Source organism: Bacillus rossius, chromosome 5 (genome assembly GCF_032445375.1).
Source record: "Bacillus rossius redtenbacheri isolate Brsri chromosome 5, Brsri_v3, whole genome shotgun sequence".
NCBI classification, from domain to species: Eukaryota; Metazoa; Arthropoda; class Insecta; order Phasmatodea; family Bacillidae; genus Bacillus; species Bacillus rossius.
Window position 1 is genome coordinate 64,447,377 of NC_086333.1, and position 22,849 is coordinate 64,470,225.

At 37.3% G+C, this 22,849-nt stretch overlaps 1 protein-coding gene across 1 annotated transcript in view; it reads right to left on the reverse strand.

The window, feature by feature from the left end:
• Nucleotides 1-2,615: 2,615 nt before the first annotated feature.
• Nucleotides 2,616-22,849, reverse strand: part of LOC134532285 (pancreas transcription factor 1 subunit alpha-like) — a 46,910-nt gene continuing 26,676 nt past the window's right edge. The window contains exon 3 of the mRNA XM_063368704.1: nucleotides 2,616-2,782. Within this exon, the coding sequence (XP_063224774.1) occupies nucleotides 2,616-2,782 (167 nt within the window). The remainder of the gene's footprint in view (nucleotides 2,783-22,849) is intronic.

Below are 22,849 nucleotides of genomic sequence, written 5' to 3' on the forward strand. Positions count from 1 at the left end.
ACTGTACAGCATTACTTTTACAGCCACATTTCGTATAACGTTCAAGCATATTAATTCAGATAATACACTCTTAGAAACAGACAAAAAACGGAAGCAAATAAAATAAACTTAGAGATGTTTTTCAAGCGCATCTAATTGATTCTGGATGCGGAAAATATTTTTAAAAGTTTTTGTCCAAGAGAAATGAACGTACAGACATCACAAGAGTATTAAATAAAATATTACAAAATTCGTTGACATTCTAGAACTTAGTCTTAAAATACATGCATAAGATAAAAAATTTACATGTCACAATTTTTTAATAAATAATTTTAATTATATTTTATATACATGACTAGTATTATACACATCATATATTACATTATATACGTATTTTGACTAGAAAAGAAAGGAACATGTAGGCAAGCATCATCAATTATGTACAAACAGTGGAAATCTTCTAGACAGCAAAATGAAGAACATTATAAAATCTATTTAGATTGGTACATAAGTTTTGAGTTACCCTCTTCTCCAAACAGCGTTACTTTATACAACTCACTGACAATAGTCTTGGGCAACACTTTACAGCGCTAAAACAGCTGTTAGTCAAGGATTACGAAGAAATGTTGAAATTGTTCATGTTTTAATAATTATCTGACAAGCTGAAATTGTTTTTTTATAATGAATACAAATTGATAAGATGAACATTTTGAGCCAATTATTAAATTTTCCTTCATGAAAAATAATTTTCAAATTTTTTATACACGTAACAAAGCACATATCGCATTTAATTATTCAAATTATACCAATGATTATTTAATTTGAATCGCTAACGTAAAATGTACTCCTATGAGCTAAAACATTTAATATTTAAAATATGATGTAATTTTTAGCGAAAAATTAATATAAATATTTATGAATCCAAATAAGTATTTTTGGTTAAATTATTAATAAGATACATAGGCTATATTATCTTACGTCAGAAAATATTCATAGTACCAAGTTTTGTTCAACATATTAAAAATTAAATATTTGGTTTTATTAGTAGACTATTATCATCTTAGTCTACACATGTATTCTTACAAAAAGGTTTTATATTAATAAAAAATGTTAAGTAGAACTCATTATGCCACATATTAAATAATCTGACTGACCATGCATGAAAATATCAGTAGTTCTGAAAACTTAGTGTTTATTTTAATTGTAAAACACCAGGAACAGCCTACAGCCAGAATATTTTGTAAGCAAGAATAAATTTTTATTATTAGCTTATATAGTAAGATATTTTATTTTGTGTATACAAGTGTACGTATCTTTATTCAAGAAAATATGGCCACAAAACTTTACTTTTTCGAGTGTTTAAAAAGTGTTGGTACTTGATTTGCGATTTCACATCTATAATACTTTAAATATTCGTACATAACAATTTTACTAGGCTATTGATTCAGGATATAACTACGTTACTGTAAAGCTACTGTAGTTTTGTAAATGCTCCGATTACAAAAACTGCTTAACAATGGTTTAGTTTTTATGAGATGATTTTATTTTCTACATTTCATTTGCGTTTTTTTAAAGGACGTTGTTTTCGTGTTGTTCACTTTTACGTGTGATAATTCCTGCACAGAAATTGTTATGTTTTATGCGAACACAAGTCTCACACTATTGGCTAAAAACAATATTAGATCATCAGTTAAAATTCCCCTTTAGGTGGAACACTATCTGGCGCGCTCTTAAGTTATTGTATTGATGTCGATTTTCTTTAAAATTTAACGCATCGACAATAGTGACAGATGGACCGAACTAGCTTTGCAAAAAAAAAATCACGGCCAAAGAATCAGACTGGAACGTAAACATAAAAAAGCATAAATAAAATTTTGTCATTTTTTTTTACTTTTTGTGTAATACAGTGAAAGAAAACATTTCAGTGATTCCAACTTATTAATTATACCGAGGACCTCATTAGTTGATTGGTCATGACACTTGTATTTGTCTGAAAAAATTTGTCTGTTTATTAGTCTCCAACACACTGAGCTTACGTTTTACAAAATAATTTTTTTTGGCTATGATTGGTGAGAGGTATTTTACCAAACTAGGCCAGGCCATGAGATAATTATTGAGCATTCATGATTTACCTGAAAACAGCTAGTCCTTGCTACATACAAATATACTACATACAAACTATAACAGTAAGAATATGCTACAGTTTTTTTGGGGAATAGCTTGACCCAAATGTTTATCGCAAAACACAGGTTTTTTTCCAACTATAGTTGAAATTATTTCAGACAAAAATAAATCAGGATGAAAGTTTATACGTGAAATGATTTTAGGTGAAACGATTTCAAGCGAGACGATTGGAAATAGGGCGGGCTAACCACTGCGTCGAGTGCGATGAGTGCGACTTGCCCCTGGAATGGTAGGCCAGCGGTGTTGCACTGGTCTCAAGGCTGGAGGCCTTGCCCCTTGGAGGGTAGGCAGGTGAGCCTGCAGGCCCCGCCCCTGGGAGGGTAGGCAGACGTTGCGCCCCTGCTAGCCCCTGGGAGGGTAGGCTGCCATTGTGCGTGGTAGCCCCTGCGAGGGTAGGCAGTCATTGAGCGCACCTAGCCCCTGGGAGGGCAGGCATGCCGCCGAGCACCGCCTCAGTGGTGGGAGGCTAGCGCGCAGGGGTGCGCGCCGTTGACCGCTGCCTTGGTGCCTCGCGGGTCCTCTGGCGTCCACACCTTGGCGAACATGACGCCGCTGCAGCCGTTCTCCTTGTTGCTGGACCACGACAGCGAGTGCGCGGTGAAGGGCGAGCCGAACCCACCTGCGCACCGACACACGGCGAAGCACCTGTGAGCCTCCCGCCAAACAACTTCGGAATTCGCTCAAGAGCGCTGCTAAATTACTCATCATATCAACATAATCACACATATACCACTCATAACATCATAACTATAGACCCGTTAACATCACTGATTCGTTTGGCGTCAGGCTAAAATTTCAAAGAATTTGCTCTACCAACGTTTGCTTTCACGTTGGCTGATACCTCAGCTAGAACCATTTTGTTCTTGTTAGTTGGCACTATTTGATTCGTTTACTTCACTCCTAGTTGGGTATCGTTTTCTTCACGGTTGTACAAGGGCGTGTCCAAATAACTACGGTCCAATCATGAAGAATACATTATGCAAGAATACGCAGGTTTGCATTCTAGTTTACGACCAAATGAACGCAAATTTTTCCGTACCTCTAGTCGTTGTGGCTGTGAGGAGAAGCCTATGATGTACATTCTGTATTGCACAGACCCGAACAAGCCCGAATATCTACCTTCGGCCAACTACGGGATAATTTTTTATTACTTTACAAAATTGTGGATGGTTGGTTATGTTAGGTTAGTATAGCTACATTAAAAATACTGTCAAATCATTTTAATGGTTGTTTAGGAATTGGCCGAAGGTAGATATTCGGCCTTGTTCGGGTCTGTGCAATACAGAATGTACATCATAGGCTTCCCGGCTCTGAGCAATTTATTATTCTGTGATTCCATAGAAGTATACACTTGCACGACGTACGTCAATGGATTTAGGTTCAGAGATACTTTTGTTTACTGCTGGAGGAGTACCCCGTGCTCAACGAGATACACTGAATTCCTGTTACGTGGAATCTCATAATGGCAACGTAGGCGAGTGACGATACCGGAGCTGGTAATATGCAAACAGTGGAAAATGCACAAACACAGTACACGTGTGAACTGCGTAATATCAAGGTACGTAACACATCCATAGCTACAAGCAAAGTTTGCATGCACTATCACTTCGTAAATATGTTATGCACCTGCTCGACGATATGTGGCAGTCCACATAACAGGAATCCAGAGCATTTCATTCCATGCGGTAACGGCTATAGTGATAAGGGAAATAATTTTCTAACCTACGTTCATTGACATTTCTGCCTCTTCTACGTGTATTGTACATATGATCGTTGTTTTTACATATGCCCTAAGACACATTAACTAAACCACTTAACTAATAAATTGATTTTTTTAATTTTTCATAAAAATTTGGAAGGGCAAATAAAACTAAGAACTCAACATGTCAAATAAACGTTAAAACATCCTTCATATGGGATGGTTTGGTATATCTAAGGATTGAAATATTAAAAATCAAAGCTTATAATATTATTTAGAAACACGTTAAGTGGTTTTCTGAAACAGGCGTGGATTAGGCTGAATCTTTTTTTCATATGGGATAAAAAATCTTTTCTAATGTATAAATTTGTTATTTAGTCTACTACCATTAAATATGATTAATTTAAACACAGGAAACAAATTATTATTTATGTCGAATTATGGTCAGTTAATAAGTTTGACTTAATTAATACATAATTAAGGATAATTTGTGAGTTTGTTAGAAACTAACTCTAAATAAATGCGGTTTGATATCGTTGAGTTACCATAAATGTTTTTATAATGATACATTGTAGAAATGCAAATAATATCCACCCTGTTAACACAATTATATTGGCGTTTGCGCTGAGTCTAACGTATGACACTGCTCTATGAAAAAAACTTTTAGCTTAAAACAACTAAAAAAAAAAACAGCTTTTATCGTTGAATCAACTAAAAATTAACATAAAATTCAAATTTATTTATTTTTGTCCAACAAACAAATAATGCACCACAACTCTGTATATTGTCTTCAATTTTCTATCAGTAATAACAATATCTTTGTAATAAATTTTCTATCACTTTTTTTAGGATATGGTCAATACGAAAATTTTAGGGTATATAGTCATTTCGAAAGTGAATATATGAACATAATAGCAATAATGAACTTAAATTTAGTAATGGAGGTTCTTAAGGGGCGCAAATCGGTGTCGCTGAAACACCACACTGCAGCATCGCTCTATCAGTGGCGTGCGTAGTTGTGGGAGGGGGATGATCGATGAAAATATTTTATAGATTCCGGTGAAGGCGGTGTTACTATTTCGGCTGATGGCAAGGCGAGCTTTCACAACACCCGGGACTACAAAATTCACAGGAAGCGAGTTCATGTCGAGAATTATAAACGTAATGTACCCGTTACTGCGCTGTAGCAAATACCTCTCTCTACATATGCGACCGCTGGACTTTGAAGTCAGAAGGATGCAGCCTACACATTCTCTCTAAGATATGGCCTCGCGTGCAAATCAGGAGGACGTGCATATCATTATATCCTTTGGAAGGAAGGAGAGGGCGGGGGAAGTTGGTATCAGCGAGGGTGGAAGGGAGGGGGGTGATGGGATTAAAAATTTCCCTCCCATTGTGACCGCCCCCGTTTTCGGACAATGGGAAGCTGCGGGATCCGTGGTGGAAATATTATTATAATAAGTGTTTTAATAAAAGGGAGAAGAAAAACCCTTTGGGCTCGCAACCTCCGGGGAGACGAAACAGATAGCTTATTTCCATGGTTGCTTCTTTGGCCGGTGATTGGGGCAGGGGGGGGGGTGAGGAAGGGTGGTGGGCACGAGTGGTCGGCTGTTACAACATGTTACACCGCTCGCGGGCTATTGTGCTCGCCGCGGGGAGGGAGGCAGGGGGTTGTCGCTGTGTTGTTACAGCGGGGGGGTGTGTGTTCCCGCGTCTGCAAGGGGATGGCCTGGGGGTGGCTCTTTGTGGACTCGAGCGGCTGCGAAAAGGCCGGTCGAGCCTCTATTGGCTGCCAGACACGCTGTACTGGGCTTTCACGGCAAAGACCTCTCTCTCTCTCTCTCTCTCTCTCTGTCACTGTCTCTCTCCATTTCTGTGTTTCTGCCTCTCTACCTCTGTCTCAGTATCTTACTCTGTCTCTCTCTCTCCCACCCCGTCTCTCTATAACTCTCTCTCTCCCTCTGAGACGTCAGCGCTTCCCTGCTGCTGTATGGCCGTTCGTCCACACTTCATACACATCAACCGCCAATATTTCTCTATCAAATACCAAACAAAGGCAAACACAAACCTGGTTAAGCAGCAATGACGTAACTGTTCCACAGGGACTCGAAATCATAAATCGATTCTCATTCATTTTATTTTCTTTTTCATCCCGATTAACTAAAACATAATTTATCAACATTTTTGTTACCACATTTTCTACAGTTTTAAAACATAACACCGGACAGGCTTGGGTTCAAACTCTATGCCCAACTTGGTTATAAAAATTTTAAAACTTTTTTTTTTAGTAAAAGTAATTGAATCTTCTAAAAGCCTCCAAGCCTTAATTTCTATTAAGGTTTGGTTTCACCCACCATGTTAATATCCCCCCCCATTTTACCGTCATTACTATTAAAAAATTAGGCTACCTCTATTGCATTTGTTCTGTCACAAAATTATTTAAACGGAATTTCAATACGTGGAATTTAGTGGGTGTAATGGGTACAACTCGACACGAATCTTTGACACTGATTCGTCAATGACTGCGTCACCTGTTTGTAGACGAGGTGGGTGAAGCTCTCCCACGCTATACTCCTGTATTCACCCCCGGGGTACTTAAACATCAGGAGAGCAGGTAGTGTCAACCGTGGGACCTGATGGGTAGCGCCAAGATTTTATGGTGCTTTAAAGAAGCTAATTTCGTGATTAAAATACTGAATTTCGTCTTTATCATCACTACAAATTACAACACATTTAGGCTAGTAATCAGTACATATATCAAGCATTGTAAGATACTTAAAATGTGTACACAGTAAAGAATTCTACATGCATTGATGAAACCGATTTAAATTCCAATTTTGGCCATATTGAATAGCTATTTACACCAGAAGTAATATGTCCAGAAAGTATGCATCCATTATTTTTTTGAAGACTTTAGCTAATTTGGAAAGAAGAATAGCTTTCGCAGTCGTTATCATAGTGCGACTTCCAGAAAATACTAATTAGTTTTTACTTTCATTGTCTTTAGACCCTAAAAACCATTGTCAACTATATATATATTTGTATACGTCACTTTTTATGGACATTATAACTGCCACGATTTCTAACACGTTTTCTTCCAGGCTGATACGTAAAATAAAGACGCAAAAGTCTTGTTCGAGTTCGTTAATGGACAAAAAAAAAAAGACCAACTTGTACAAATGTGGAAGGATTTTGAAAACAAGAATTATCATTTTAAGCTCTCTGATATTGCAATCGTTTAGAGATATGTATATATATTTTTAATTTTCATGTGTAAACAGATCTATAAAACATTCAGTAATTTCGTGTACGAACAAGAGCGTACGTAGAAACTAACTGTTGGGTGGGGGGGGGGGGGAGGCCGCGAGATATCTCCCCCACAAAAAAGAAATCCTAAAAAAACTATCATTCCTCCCAATTAAAACAAAGAATTTGAAAGCAGACAGCTGGCAAAGTTATTCTACTGTTACCTCCTTCCCCCTCCCACAAATGAAACTCTCTGCGTGCGCTGTTGTGGAACGACGCGTGCTGGCTGTACTCTATACTCTATGTCGGGGAAGGCGCCAGCAGTGCTGATATAGTCCTAGGGCTCAGGACACAGCCAACTGTCTGGTCAGCTGAGTGCGGTAGAGGGGCTGGGCGGTGACCATGTTGGGTTGTTGGCCCCAGCCGCTGGTCATTGCCGAAGCTCTAATACCTTCCCGATCAAAAAAAAGAGGGAGTGATCCCTAGCAGTTCTGTTTAATTTGTATAGCTCTGTAATGTCAAAAAAATACAAACTAGAAACTTATGCAAACTGCAGCCGTCTTTCCCCCTTTTCTTATTTTTTTTCACAGACTATGATAAAAAATTTGTTTGTCTATAAAGTCGGTTTACGGACGATAGTTTAACGTGACAACGTCATAAAAAAACATTGATGAGATGATTGCATACTTTTATGAATAAAATTGAATCATTTTTATTGAATTATCACTATTTTGTATGGATACAAAGAAGTAGTGAAATGAAATATACAATTTAATTGATAAATTTACTTTTATTTGCACTCATTAATTCAAATATGTTTATTACTTTAACGGAGAGATTATTTTAACTATAACTTTTATGCATGTTTGCTATTTAACTTCTTCCAATCTGTGTTATTCTGTTAAGGATAGGACGATGATAGGAAAAGTAGGAAACGAATGGGAGTGTTTTTCAAGTTTAATGTGCCTCGAAAAAGTCAAATCGATGGTTGTTCCAATCGAGCGGAAGAGAGATAGATGCGGCGCAAGCGTACAATGAGCGTAACGGGACACAGCGTAACGGGACAATGTGCGTAACGGGACACTTTTTTCGTGCGTGCAGCCGGCGTTCATCGATTCGTTAGACGTTGTCACGTCAAAAAAATAACTGGAAATTTTTTCCCGCGCTACCCTGATAGGGCGCACGTGTGGGAGGGGACCGCGAGAATCTGTGCTCTGCGCTCTCCATCGCAATTCCTGGCTGGCGAGTCCTGAGCCACGTGCTGCAGCGCGTGCCGACGGCGACCCCTCGACAAACAGCACTCTCAGGGCACGTGCCACGGGGGGACACGTGCGCGGGAGGGGGATCGGGCGCGTGCCGGTCACACGTGCCGATCACGTGTCCTCGCCGCTCTGCCACTTGTTTGCTTGCTGAGCGCGGACGCTGCGCTCTAGTGGGTGCCCTTTGTTGTTATCGGGATTAAGGTCACTGGTGTGGAGTCCCGCGTGCAATTAACCAATTAGTTTCCTGTCAACTGAACTGCATCCAACGCTGCAAACATGCTTGTTTATCGATTTTTTTTTAGAAATCTATAGTCCACTCTGGTACCGTTTTATTTACAAACACCGCCCCCCCCCCTCCTTTTTCCAAGTTAACGGAAAATCAAGCTCAAATTCGGGTATTTATAGATCTTTTCCATTTTTGTTTTTTTAGTATTTCTTAATTATATTTTTACCATCAGTTTAAACGAAACTATTATTTGTTTTTAAATCTTCGAGGATAAAATTTTGCTTGCAATATCTGTAATAGAGTTTTAAGTGATTCTACATTAAAACTCTAGTGTTTTATTCTTTACTAGAGATGGGACAATATAGAACTCTCTTTAATCTCGGTTTTACCCGCTACCATGGCATAATTATAGGGTAAGGGGGGGGGGAGGAGAGTCTTGTGGAACGAAGAAGCCCCTCACAGTGGAAGATATGAAGATATTCGTAACTGTGAAACGGGTGTGATAAACGAAATAATAACGACAAACACTTTATTTTAAGTTAATTTTTGAATGTTATAAGTTATCCGCTTGTATTGCATTCATATAGACCTAAACCACCTGGGGAATTGACTTGGGTCATGGAGATAATCTTAATTGTTAAATTGTATTATTTTGGTAAGCCCAATGCCCGTTAATAATTTATTTGTCACCGCATTGATGAGATGAAAAAGTTATAATAATTTTTTTTGTCTTTTAATGGCTTCTATTCAATGAGTATCGCGCTTTATTGCGCACAAATGAAAGTATCCCAACCCCTATCATGTGGCGCAGATAGTGAATTAATACAAAAATGATCCGGAATAATTTGATTATCCATAACGATACTAATTCGAATAGAACTAGGAATTCCAGGTTCCATTATTGGATATGATACATTTTATTGTAATAGCGCACGCCTTTGTAATAATTCTGTTTATAATAATAAGGTACCCATTACAATTGGAGTCAAAACTCCTGGGCCTTGGATTCCACACCCCTCCCTCCCCCCTGCGAATAAAATATTATTGCAACCTAGCCCTCCACTTGGATATTGTATTATATATGCATTGAAATATGTGTGATAGAAAATTTTGTCCCCAGATGTGTGATCTGATTTTTTTAAGGAGTCAAACCGATGCCTGAAAAACCGCGTTTTGCCCGCTGACGAGATTTCCTGAGTTTCCGCAGGGTGTAACGCATACAAAATATAATTTTCTGGCTCATTTCAGAAATTTTTTCATTAATATTTTTAACCAGTCAATAACCAATTATTTATCATGGTGCGTGAAACCAAGCCTTAATTGAGAAGTAGGCCTAAATTTAATTATTTTGCTTCTAATTTCGTATTTATTTTCATGGTTTTAAATTACTATATAATTTAACAATTTACAGAAAAAAAAAAATTGGACACCAGTTGCCAAGAAATAGTAAGTAATAAAACGAGAAAGATATTGTAAATTTGTACAACACATGGTTATGGTTATTTTTTTTATATATATGAAATACGTTTTACGACAAAATACTAAGTATTTTTACGAAAATTGGCAAATACAATAACGTTTTAATTAATGTTTCGCTTAAGCATAACTTTTTTAAACCATGGAAAAAATAATAGAATATTTAATAATTTGTATTCATTTTGTTTTATTAAGTGAATTAATTAGCGCAGATAGTACTAAAAAGCTATTCAGGGAAATGTTTACAAATAACTTTAGCTATTGGATGTACTTGGACAACACAAAGCACATATTTCCCGGTAACACTCCGAACCCAGTATTACTGCGAACACTATTTAGTAGTGATACAGTTGTTTTCATATAAATGTACCAATTACAAATATCTTTAGTTTCACATCAATACTTATGTCCCATTTACAAAACGAATTATTATAATAGTAGTATGTAAATGGGGCTCCTGAAACTGGCTTCTGGCTGTGGTGCTTGGTGCCGACCGCCATCTTGGATTGTGACGTCACGGCGGCCATCTTGGACTCAAAATTCCTCAAAATTCCTCAAAATTGACTCAAAATTCCTCAAAATTGACTCAAAATGACTCAAAATTTCCCGTTTTAAGAAAAAAATTCCCGTTTTCGAGGGAAAAATTCCCGTTTCGATGGAAAATTAGGATTTCGAAAAACCACAAATGTCTTTTGCCTTAGAAAGAACACAAATTCCTAAAACTGGCTTAAGCATCCTTAACTCAAGCCAGCGTTAAGCCATTTATAGGATTATGACGTCACCGTTGCAATTTTCGTGACGTCCGCCATCTTGAAAATCCACAATTTTTATGTTAGAAAATCGGGAAAAATTTTAAAAATCATTAAAAAAATTATTTAATCGAATTAAAAAAATATTAAAAACCACTGTTGCAGTTATCGTTACGGTTGCCATCTTGGATTATATAAATGTTACATATTTCGTTACACCCGCCATCTTGGTTGAGTACCATGTCATTCTTACACTTTACGTTACGACCACCATATTGGATCCTATTAATGTTGCAATTATCGTTATGGTCGCCATCTTTAAATTTGGACGCCATCTTGGAAATCCGTAGTTTTTATGTTAGAAAATCGGGAAAAATTCCAAAATTCATCAAAAAATTAATGTATTTAAATTCTGTATGATTATATCGATGTACGTCCTTGGTTCGATTCCCGACGAGAGTAAACGGTCGATCCTTCCTCCATGAAAGCTACCTAGACTGATCTACCACCACCAGTACCAAGGTTTATATCATCAACTGGTATGACATCATGTCCACCATCTTGTCTTCATCCGCTGGAGTCCACCATCTTGTTTTCGTCTGCTAGAGTGTGCCGATACCATGTAGTATAATTATCTGGTCACCATACTTTTGTCCTCAACTGTTGACATTGATCATTGACCTTGGCCTTTGACCTTGACCTTTAAATTTGACCTTGACCTTGAAATTTGACCTTGACCTTGAAATTTGACCTTGACCTTGAAATTTGACCTTGACCTTGAAATTTGACCTTGACCTTGAAATTTGACTTTGTCCTTGAAATTTGACTTTGTCCTTGAAATTTGACTTTGTCCTTGTCGACCATCATGGATCCGACATTTTATGTTCAGTACATGCTACCAGGAGCTACCACCTGCCAGAGTACTCCATCTTGTGTGTGTACTTGTATTATGGAGTACATTTCCATCTGGTTAATTTTATTCTAACCCGCTACAGTGCAGTAATCATTTATTACCGAGGTGCCCCCGCCATCTTGAAATTCGACCGCCATCTTGAAATCATGTAATAATGTAGCTAGAAAAGCGGGAAAAAATCCAAAATTCATTAAATAAATCACTCATTAACTTACATATTGATTCGATCCGCTCCCGTCCTTGGTTCGATACCCGATCGATGCAATAATGTTTAATTTTATGAAAAAATAATAATTTCAATATACCATGTTCATCATTCTTAAAGAGACTTTAAAACCTCTACTAACATCATCCTATCATCCCATCAAGACCACCATATTGGAAATTCATAATTGTAATGTTAGAGATTCGTGAAAAAGTTCAAAATTCATTAAATAAATTTGTAATCTATATACTGATTGATTAAATCGACTAAGGTCCTTGGTTCGATCCCTGGCCGATACAAATCAACTTTAATTTTAAAAAAGTACCAGAAAAGTGTAAGGTTCGAGAAATAAAACACCTCAAAGTCTTTTACAAACATAATATTTATTACACAATTTCTATCCTACTACAGAATCACTTGCGAAAGCCAGCAATCTTATAAACATTTAGCCCTGCATAGACGTGCATCGACTACTTCTTAGCTCCAAATGGCTACAAATGCTTCAAAAGGCTCCAAATGCTCCAACAGCTCCAAAAAAAGGCTCCAAATGCTCCAATAACCACCAAATGCTTAACACAGCTCCAAATGGCTCCAAATGCTCCAAACGGCATCCAAATGCTTGACAGCCTCCAAATGCTTGACTGCTCCAAACGGCTCCAAATGCTCCAAATGTCTCCAAATTGCTTCAAATGCTCCAAACGGCTCCAAATGCTCCAAATTGCTCCAAATGTTCCAAACGGCGCCAAATGCTCCAAATGCTCCAAATGCTCCAAACAGCTCCAAATTCTCCAAACGGCTCCAAAAGCTCCAAATGTCTCCAAATGCTCCAAACGGCTCCAAATGCTCCAAATGTCTCCAAAAGGCTCCAAATGCTCCAAACGGCTCCAAATTGCTCCAAATGCTCCAAACGGCTCCAAATGCTCCAAATTGCTCCAAATGCTCCAAACGGCTCCAAATGCTCCAAACGGCTCCAAATGCTCCAAATTGCTCCAAATTCTCCAAACGGCTCCAAATGCTCCAAATGCTCCAAATGTCTCCAAAAGGCTCCAAATGCTTCAAAAGGCTCCAATTGCTCCAAACGGCCTCCAAATGCTCCAAATGGCTCCAAATGCTCCAAATGGCCCCAAATGCTCCAAATGGCTCCAACAGCTCCAAAAGGCTCCAAATGCTTCAAAAGGCTCCAATTGTTCCAAGAGCTCCATCTTCAATTGATTCCAACTGATTCCAATTACTTTTCTTATCGAACTTGGCATGGTTACTAACATGTCTTTATTAGTATACATTTTGACTGGCAGTGGTAACGTATTTTGCACCTTTAAGTTATAAGTTTTATTTAGAAATCAGATTTCGATAAATGGTAGATACCATTTGGAAAGAAAATATATTAATTTATCTTCAAGTTTATACACATTTAATTTAAGCCATTATTGTATGTAGCCAGCTTCCCTCAGTTCTTTGAGTATGAAGGATATTTCTTTAATGTTCGAATAGTTTCCTGCACAAAGCGATCCATGTAGTAGTCGTAGCCTGTCAACCAATATGTTAGGATCTTCCCATGAGGTATAATCAAACTCTTCTGCTGCGTTCATCATCCTTGCATGTTTATAATAAATATTATTATCTCTGGTGTCTATCGTTTTGACACCAACCTCAAGGTCACTTTCGTCATCGTGACAGTGATTATCACAAGCTTGATCAGGATAATTTATTTTATTACGACGTTTCCATCGTTTTGGTCTCAAACCACCATCACAGTCTTCGCTCTTGCATGCTTTTGGTGCTTCAGCACAGTACTCAATCATGTCAGCCTTAGATGTGTCAGCACAGTCTTCGTTCACGCCAGCTTCTGATGTGTCACCACAGTCTTCAATCATGTCAGCACCACAAACTTGATCAGGATAATTTATTTTATTACGTCGTTTCCATCGTTTTGGTCTCAGACCGCCATCACAGTCTTCGATCTTGCCTGCTTTAGGTGCTTCAGTACAGTACTCAATCATGTCAGCCTTAGATGTGTCAGCACAGTCTTCGTTCACGCCAGCTTCTGATGTGTCACCACAGTCTTCAATCATGTCAGCACCACAAACTTGATCAGGATAATTTATTTTATTACGTCGTTTCCGTCGTTTTGGTCTCAGACCGCCATCACAGTCTTCGATCTTACCTGCTTTAGGTGCTTCAGTACAGTACTCAATCATGTCAGCCTCAGATGTGTCACCACAATCTTCAATCATGCACGCTTCAGATGATTCATCATAGTCTTCGACCTTGTAAGCTTCAGATGGTTCTCCATCTTTCTCATTTTCATGGAGACGACTAGATATTGGAGTAAATATATTTTCATTTCTAATGTGGTTACAACTTCCTTCGTTTGTTTTAGATTTTAAATTATTATCTTGATCTAGATCAGTAATTTTAGCATTAGCTTTTTCGCCTTCGTTCCTCTTCCGCGATGTTGTAGCCCAGTCTTCGTTATCTTTATTCATCTTAATTGTACAGGTCTTGTAATGTCTATCCAAGTAATATCTTCTACCAAAGGATTTCTGACACTGACTGCAATGAAATGGTTTTTGACAAGGACCCAAATTACACTCGCTTCTCTCATGTCGTTTAGCATTCTTTCTCAAGGTAAACACCTTGCTACAGTATCTACAGTGATGACGTTTCGATACAGCGTCAGATCCTAAATCGGAATTCATATTAGTTACCGAGACTAATGCCAGATGCAAACTAAGAGTTTTAAATTAGATATATTACTTAAATAGAATTTTTTAATTATTTCATCAGCGAGAATTAATTTATCTCATTCAAAGGTACTTTTTGCAAGTAGTTCTGCTTTTCAACAACAGATGTCGCCACATGTTACTTGCAGGTAAATAATATTTAGTTCTTTTATGCGGGATGCGGGATGCTCACTAACGATCGAAATAGAACGATGGCTTCGCTAGACTCCAAGGAGAAGGAAGTTCGTCCATCCTGTTAGTGCTTCTTAGATTTCTCAGAAATTATTTGACTGAGTAATGATAATTTTTTTTTTTAATTTCCGCCTGATAAAAATATTACAAGTAATGATTGAGTAGCAGAAGTTCACTAATTATATGCAACCTTGAATAAAAAATGACATGCTTCATTAAGTAAATAAATCCTTCATGCAGAGATAAATTCCTCATCAGTAACCAGAAGCACTCGGAGAAAACCATCAGATGTATAGTCAGGAATAATCAGAAGCACCCAGTGAAAACAATCAAAATATTGTCAAGAATAATCAGGAGCACACGGAGAAATCCATCAAAATATTGTCAAGAATAATCAGGAGCACACGGAGAAATCCACCATAATACTGTCAAGAATAAACGGGAGCACACGGAGAAAACCGCCATAATATTGACAAGAATAATCGGAAGCACACGGAGAAAACCGCCACAAGTTTTCTTTGATATCATAAAATTTCAGGAAAAAATAATAAAAAATAAAAATAAATTAATAAAAAATTTAAAAAAATAAAATAAAAAATACATAAAATTCTGGCTTGTACTAGAACTATATCTTTGCTCAACAATGAGAAGTTCACAAGCTAGCAGAATCTGTTTATGTATTTTTTATTTTATTTTTTTTAAATTTTTTATTAATTTATTTTTATTTTTTATTATTTTTTCCTGAAATTTTATGATATCAAAGAAAACTTGTGGCGGTTTTCTCCGTGTGCTTCCGATTATTCTTGTCAATATTATGGCGGTTTTCTCCGTGTGCTCCCGTTTATTCTTGACAGTATTATGGTGGATTTCTCCGTGTGCTCCTGATTATTCTTGACAATATTTTGATGGATTTCTCCGTGTGCTCCTGATTATTCTTGACAATATTTTGATGGTTTTCACTGGGTGCTTCTGATTATTCCTGACTATACATCTGATGGTTTTCTCCGAGTGCTTCTGGTTACTGATGAGGAATTTATCTCTGCATGAAGGATTTTTTTACTTAATGAAGCATGTCATTTTTTATTCAAGGTTGCATATAATTAGTGAACTTCTGCTACTCAATCATTACTTGTAATATTTTTATCAGGCGGAAATTAAAAAAAAAAAATTATCATTACTCAGTCAAATAATTTCTGAGAAATCTAAGAAGCACTAACAGGATGGACGAACTTCCTTCTCCTTGGAGTCTAGCGAAGCCATCGTTCTATTTCGATCGTTAGTGAGCATCCCGCATCCCGCATAAAAGAACTAAATATTATTTACCTGCAAGTAACATGTGGCGACATCTGTTGTTGAAAAGCAGAACTACTTGCAAAAAGTACCTTTGAATGAGATAAATTAATTCTCGCTGATGAAATAATTAAAAAATTCTATTTAAGTAATATATCTAATTTAAAACTCTTAGTTTGCATCTGGCATTAGTCTCGGTAACTAATATGAATTCCGATTTAGGATCTGACGCTGTATCGAAACGTCATCACTGTAGATACTGTAGCAAGGTGTTTACCTTGAGAAAGAATGCTAAACGACATGAGAGAAGCGAGTGTAATTTGGGTCCTTGTCAAAAACCATTTCATTGCAGTCAGTGTCAGAAATCCTTTGGTAGAAGATATTACTTGGATAGACATTACAAGACCTGTACAATTAAGATGAATAAAGATAACGAAGACTGGGCTACAACATCGCGGAAGAGGAACGAAGGCGAAAAAGCTAATGCTAAAATTACTGATCTAGATCAAGATAATAATTTAAAATCTAAAACAAACGAAGGAAGTTGTAACCACATTAGAAATGAAAATATATTTACTCCAATATCTAGTCGTCTCCATGAAAATGAGAAAGATGGAGAACCATCTGAAGCTTACAAGGTCGAAGACTATGATGAATCATCTGAAGCGTGCATGATTGAAGATTGTGGTGACACATCTGAGGCTGACATGATTGAGTACTGTACTGAAGCACCTAAAGCAGGTAAGATCGAAGACTGTGATGGCGGTCTGAGACCAAAACGACGGAAACGACGTAATAAAATAAATTATCCTGATCAAGTTTGTGGTGCTGACATGATTGAAGACTGTGGTGACACATCAGAAGCTGGCGTGAACGAAGACTGTGCTGACACATCTAAGGCTGACATGATTGAGTACTGTACTGAAGCACCTAAAGCAGGCAAGATCGAAGACTGTGATGGCGGTCTGAGACCAAAACGATGGAAACGACGTAATAAAATAAATTATCCTGATCAAGTTTGTGGTGCTGACATGATTGAAGACTGTGGTGACACATCAGAAGCTGGCGTGAACGAAGACTGTGCTGACACATCTAAGGCTGACATGATTGAGTACTGTGCTGAAGCACCAAAAGCATGCAAGAGCGAAGACTGTGATGGTGGTTTGAGACCAAAACGATGGAAACGTCGTAATAAAATAAATTATCCTGATCAAGCTTGTGATAATCACTGTCACGATGACGAAAGTGACCTTGAGGTTGGTGTCAAAACGATAGACACCAGAGATAATAATATTTATTATAAACATGCAAGGATGATGAACGCAGCAGAAGAGTTTGATTATACCTCATGGGAAGATCCTAACATATTGGTTGACAGGCTACGACTACTACATGGATCGCTTTGTGCAGGAAACTATTCGAACATTAAAGAAATATCCTTCATACTCAAAGAACTGAGGGAAGCTGGCTACATACAATAATGGCTTAAATTAAATGTGTATAAACTTGAAGATAAATTAATATATTTTCTTTCCAAATGGTATCTACCATTTATCGAAATCTGATTTCTAAATAAAACTTATAACTTAAAGGTGCAAAATACGTTACCACTGCCAGTCAAAATGTATACTAATAAAGACATGTTAGTAACCATGCCAAGTTCGATAAGAAAAGTAATTGGAATCAGTTGGAATCAATTGAAGATGGAGCTCTTGGAACAATTGGAGCCTTTTGAAGCATTTGGAGCCTTTTGGAGCTGTTGGAGCCATTTGGAGCATTTGGGGCCATTTGGAGCATTTGGAGCCATTTGGAGCATTTGGAGGCCGTTTGGAGCAATTGGAGCCTTTTGAAGCATTTGGAGCCTTTTGGAGACATTTGGAGCATTTGGAGCATTTGGAGCCGTTTGGAGAATTTGGAGCAATTTGGAGCATTTGGAGCCGTTTGGAGCATTTGGAGCCGTTTGGAGCATTTGGAGCAATTTGGAGCATTTGGAGCCGTTTGGAGCATTTGGAGCAATTTGGAGCCGTTTGGAGCATTTGGAGCCTTTTGGAGAAATTTGGAGCATTTGGAGCCGTTTGGAGCATTTGGAGACATTTGGAGCTTTTGGAGCCGTTTGGAGAATTTGGAGCTGTTTGGAGCATTTGGAGCATTTGGAGCATTTGGCGCCGTTTGGAACATTTGGAGCAATTTGGAGCATTTGGAGCCGTTTGGAGCATTTGAAGCAATTTGGAGACATTTGGAGCATTTGGAGCCGTTTGGAGCAGTCAAGCATTTGGAGGCTGTCAAGCATTTGGATGCCGTTTGGAGCATTTGGAGCCATTTGGAGCTGTGTTAAGCATTTGGTGGTTATTGGAGCATTTGGAGCCTTTTTTTGGAGCTGTTGGAGCATTTGGAGCCTTTTGAAGCATTTGTAGCCATTTGGAGCTAAGAAGTAGTCGATGCACGTCTATGCAGGGCTAAATGTTTATAAGATTGCTGGCTTTCGCAAGTGATTCTGTAGTAGGATAGAATTTGTGTAATAAATATTATGTTTGTAAAAGACTTTGAGGTGTTTTATTTCTCGAACCTTACACTTTTCTGGTACTTTTTTAAAATTAAAGTTGATTTGTATCGGCCAGGGATCGAACCAAGGACCTTAGTCGATTTAATCAATCAGTATATAGATTACAAATTTATTTAATGAATTTTGAACTTTTTCACGAATCTCTAACATTACAATTATGAATTTCCAATATGGTGGTCTTGATGTCTGATAGGATGATGTTAGTAGAGGTTTTAAAGTCTCTTTAAGAATGATGAACATGGTATATTGAAATTATTATTTTTTCATAAAATTAAACATTATTGCATCGATCGGGTATCGAACCAAGGACGGGAGCGGATCGAATCAATATGTAAGTTAATGAGTGATTTATTTAATGAATTTTGGATTTTTTCCCGCTTTTCTAGCTACATTATTACATGATTTCAAGATGGCGGTCGAATTTCAAGATGGCGGGGGCACCTCGGTAATAAATGATTACTGCACTGTAGCGGGTTAGAATAAAATTAACCAGATGGAAATGTACTCCATAATACAAGTACACACACAAGATGGAGTACTCTGGCAGGTGGTAGCTCCTGGTAGCATGTACTGAACATAAAGTGTCGGATCCATGATGGTCGACAAGGACAAAGTCAAATTTCAAGGACAAAGTCAAATTTCAAGGACAAAGTCAAATTTCAAGGTCAAGGTCAAATTTCAAGGTCAAGGTCAAATTTCAAGGTCAAGGTCAAATTTCAAGGTCAAGGTCAAATTTCAAGGTCAAGGTCAAATTTAAAGGTCAAGGTCAAAGGCCAAGGTCAATGATCAATGTCAACAGTTGAGGACAAAAGTATGGTGACCAGATAATTATACTACATGGTATCGGCACACTCTAGCAGACGAAAACAAGATGGTGGACTCCAGCGGATGAAGACAAGATGGTGGACATGATGTCATACCAGTTGATGATATAAACCTTGGTACTGGTGGTGGTAGATCAGTCTAGGTAGCTTTCATGGAGGAAGGATCGACCGTTTACTCTCGTCGGGAATCGAACCAAGGACGTACATCGATATAATCATACAGAATTTAAATACATTAATTTTTTGATGAATTTTGGAATTTTTCCCGATTTTCTAACATAAAAACTACGGATTTCCAAGATGGCGTCCAAATTTAAAGATGGCGACCATAACGATAATTGCAACATTAATAGGATCCAATATGGTGGTCGTAACGTAAAGTGTAAGAATGACATGGTACTCAACCAAGATGGCGGGTGTAACGAAATATGTAACATTTATATAATCCAAGATGGCAACCGTAACGATAACTGCAACAGTGGTTTTTAATATTTTTTTAATTCGATTAAATAATTTTTTTAATGATTTTTAAAATTTTTCCCGATTTTCTAACATAAAAATTGTGGATTTTCAAGATGGCGGACGTAACGAAAATTGCAACGGTGACGTCATAATCCTATAAATGGCTTAACGCTGGCTTGAGTTAAGGATGCTTAAGCCAGTTTTAGGAATTTGTGTTCTTTCTAAGGCAAAAGACATTTGTGGTTTTTCGAAATCCTAATTTTCCATCGAAACGGGAATTTTTCCCTCGAAAACGGGAATTTTTTTCTTAAAACGGGAAATTTTGAGTCATTTTGAGTCAATTTTGAGGAATTTTGAGTCAATTTTGAGGAATTTTGAGGAATTTTGAGTCCAAGATGGCCGCCGTGACGTCACAATCCAAGATGGCGGTCGGCACCAAGCACCACAGCCAGAAGCCAGTTTCAGGAGCCCCATTTACATACTACTTATAATGTAGTAGATTGTCTATAAAAGGTTATATAAAAATAATAATTTTGATTTTATGAGTTAAAATTTAAATGCAGTTTCATATTTCAGCGCTAGCATGAACTTTTCTATGCATTTGTGTGGTACACAGTTTTATATTAACAGGTCGATGTAGCTTGTCGTTATTATTTTAAGCATATTATTCATAAACTTATAACAATTTAGTTTTTTCCAATCTGATATTTTATATACATGGGCCACAAACATACAGACAATTACAAATTGTGTTTCTCGTGATTTCATGCTAAATGCATCACAGAATTGAAACATTCATTAACCATTAAGTTATTAAACATTTATATAATTTATAAACCATTTATTGACTATCAAGCTTAGTTATATGACTAATTCAATTTTAATACCCGAAAAATTCCATATTTAAAGAAGCAAAACAATTTAAAAACCCTCCTTACTAACCAATGTCTTTGAAGAGAGAATAAAGGCACAAAACCTTTCTTTATCTTAAATATACCTATTCCAAAAACAAGGAATATTACAACTGTCATTGACAAACTAACACATTAGGCTGTGAATCATGCAAATTTAAAGTAAATTGTAGTTACATGTTGGGTTTTCATTAGTTTTTTATAGGAAAAATGTCTTCATTAGATAGTTTTAATCAATATTAAAATTTATTTAGTAAGGACAGTTTTTGACTATAATGCATAGGTATTAAAGGGCAATACTCCATTCTCATATTCACTTTATCATATACAAGTACATAAGAAAACAACTTGAAAATAATGCTGCATGAATAAGTACGGTAGGTTTTATTTTTCAAGTTACGACATATTGGTCATTACATTCTATTGTGATTATTAGTACTTCGAGGCTTTTCCTGAAAATTTTTCGCGATAGCTCTCTTGCATGTAATGTTTTGTCTCAAAATTGTCGCATGACTAAGTATTATCTAATAGTGGTAGAAAAGCACGCAAAGGTTCATGAATATTATCACGTGTGTGTCATTTTACAGTTCTAAAATAAAGTTTTGTAAATATATGGTGAGAATATATTCGTAATGGGGAAAAAAATATGGAAGAGGTCTAACGAAATTAAATAACAAGTAAATACATTAAGTTAAAAGAAATGACAAGAATAGAGTGAGCTTTAAGTTAACATGTAAGGAATTATCATGTTTGCCTTTAGTCGTTACATTAGATATGCTAGTTTGTAAAAATCGATCAAGATACAAAATATATTTTGCTGGTAATCAACAACTGCTACGATCCTGCAAACGGATCAGCATTGCTAAATGCCTCCATCATCCTCTGTCACTTCATCATTTCTCCTGCTGTACTCCTTTAACTATCTTCTCTTCCCACCTTCTCCATGTTCTACCTTGGGGTCTTCTTCTTGTGTACTTCAACTCTATCATTTTCCTGGGCAGCCTTTCTTTACCCATTCTCTGGACGTGGACATACCTTTTAATTCTTGCTTTTTTTACCATGATCCATTCAAGTCCTGTTCTTCTGCTCTTACTTGTATCATCTCATTCCTACCCACATACTCATAAACTTCCTTTCTATTGCCCTGATCATCCCAGCATCTCTCTTAACTACAGTCCAAGTCTCTGATCCATAAGTGACTATGGGTACTTAGAAGGAATTGCACAACACTTGTTTGCATTTTAATGGCACCTCTCATACTTGTACACTTGTAGAATGCATCTCCTTGGTGTTCTCTGTTTACTATTTCCTCCTCCGCTTCCTAGATAATACTAGAACGTAATCTTATCCTATGCATCTCCTTAGTTCATTTTTAATTCTTATAACCATCTCTTCACTCTTTTTTTTAGAGATGAATCTCTCACCACATTTCTAGGGGCATGCAGATTTCGCGAAAAGATTTCGAGACTAGATGAAAGTTAAAACACTTTAGCACCGTCTGTGTTTCGTGACTGGGTGAGTTTCTCCCAGGTACATATCGATTGTAACAACACCAATCACAGTGATTCAGTACGGAAGTAAACGCGTCCTGAGTGGCTCGGTCAAAAAAAAGACAACGACTTCTCTCGCAGACGGCCGCCAAATCACGAGGAAGAAACCACAAGTGCGAGTACACCTTGTTGCAGTCTAATAAGTGTTCAGATCTTTTCGCCAAAAATGCCTGCCCCTACACATTTCCTCACTTCCTCACCCAGTGCTGTTTGTTGCTGTTGCATCTCACCTTCCTTTTCTCCTCACACCATCACATCGTCGTCAAACAGCTTGGCCTTCGTAGAACCAATAAAGTGATATCTGGCCGGCAGTTCACGTGAAGCTTGTTCCTCGGCCATTCGGCACGCGAATGGCACGGACGACAGGACGTGATAATTTAATAAATAGCTTGTAA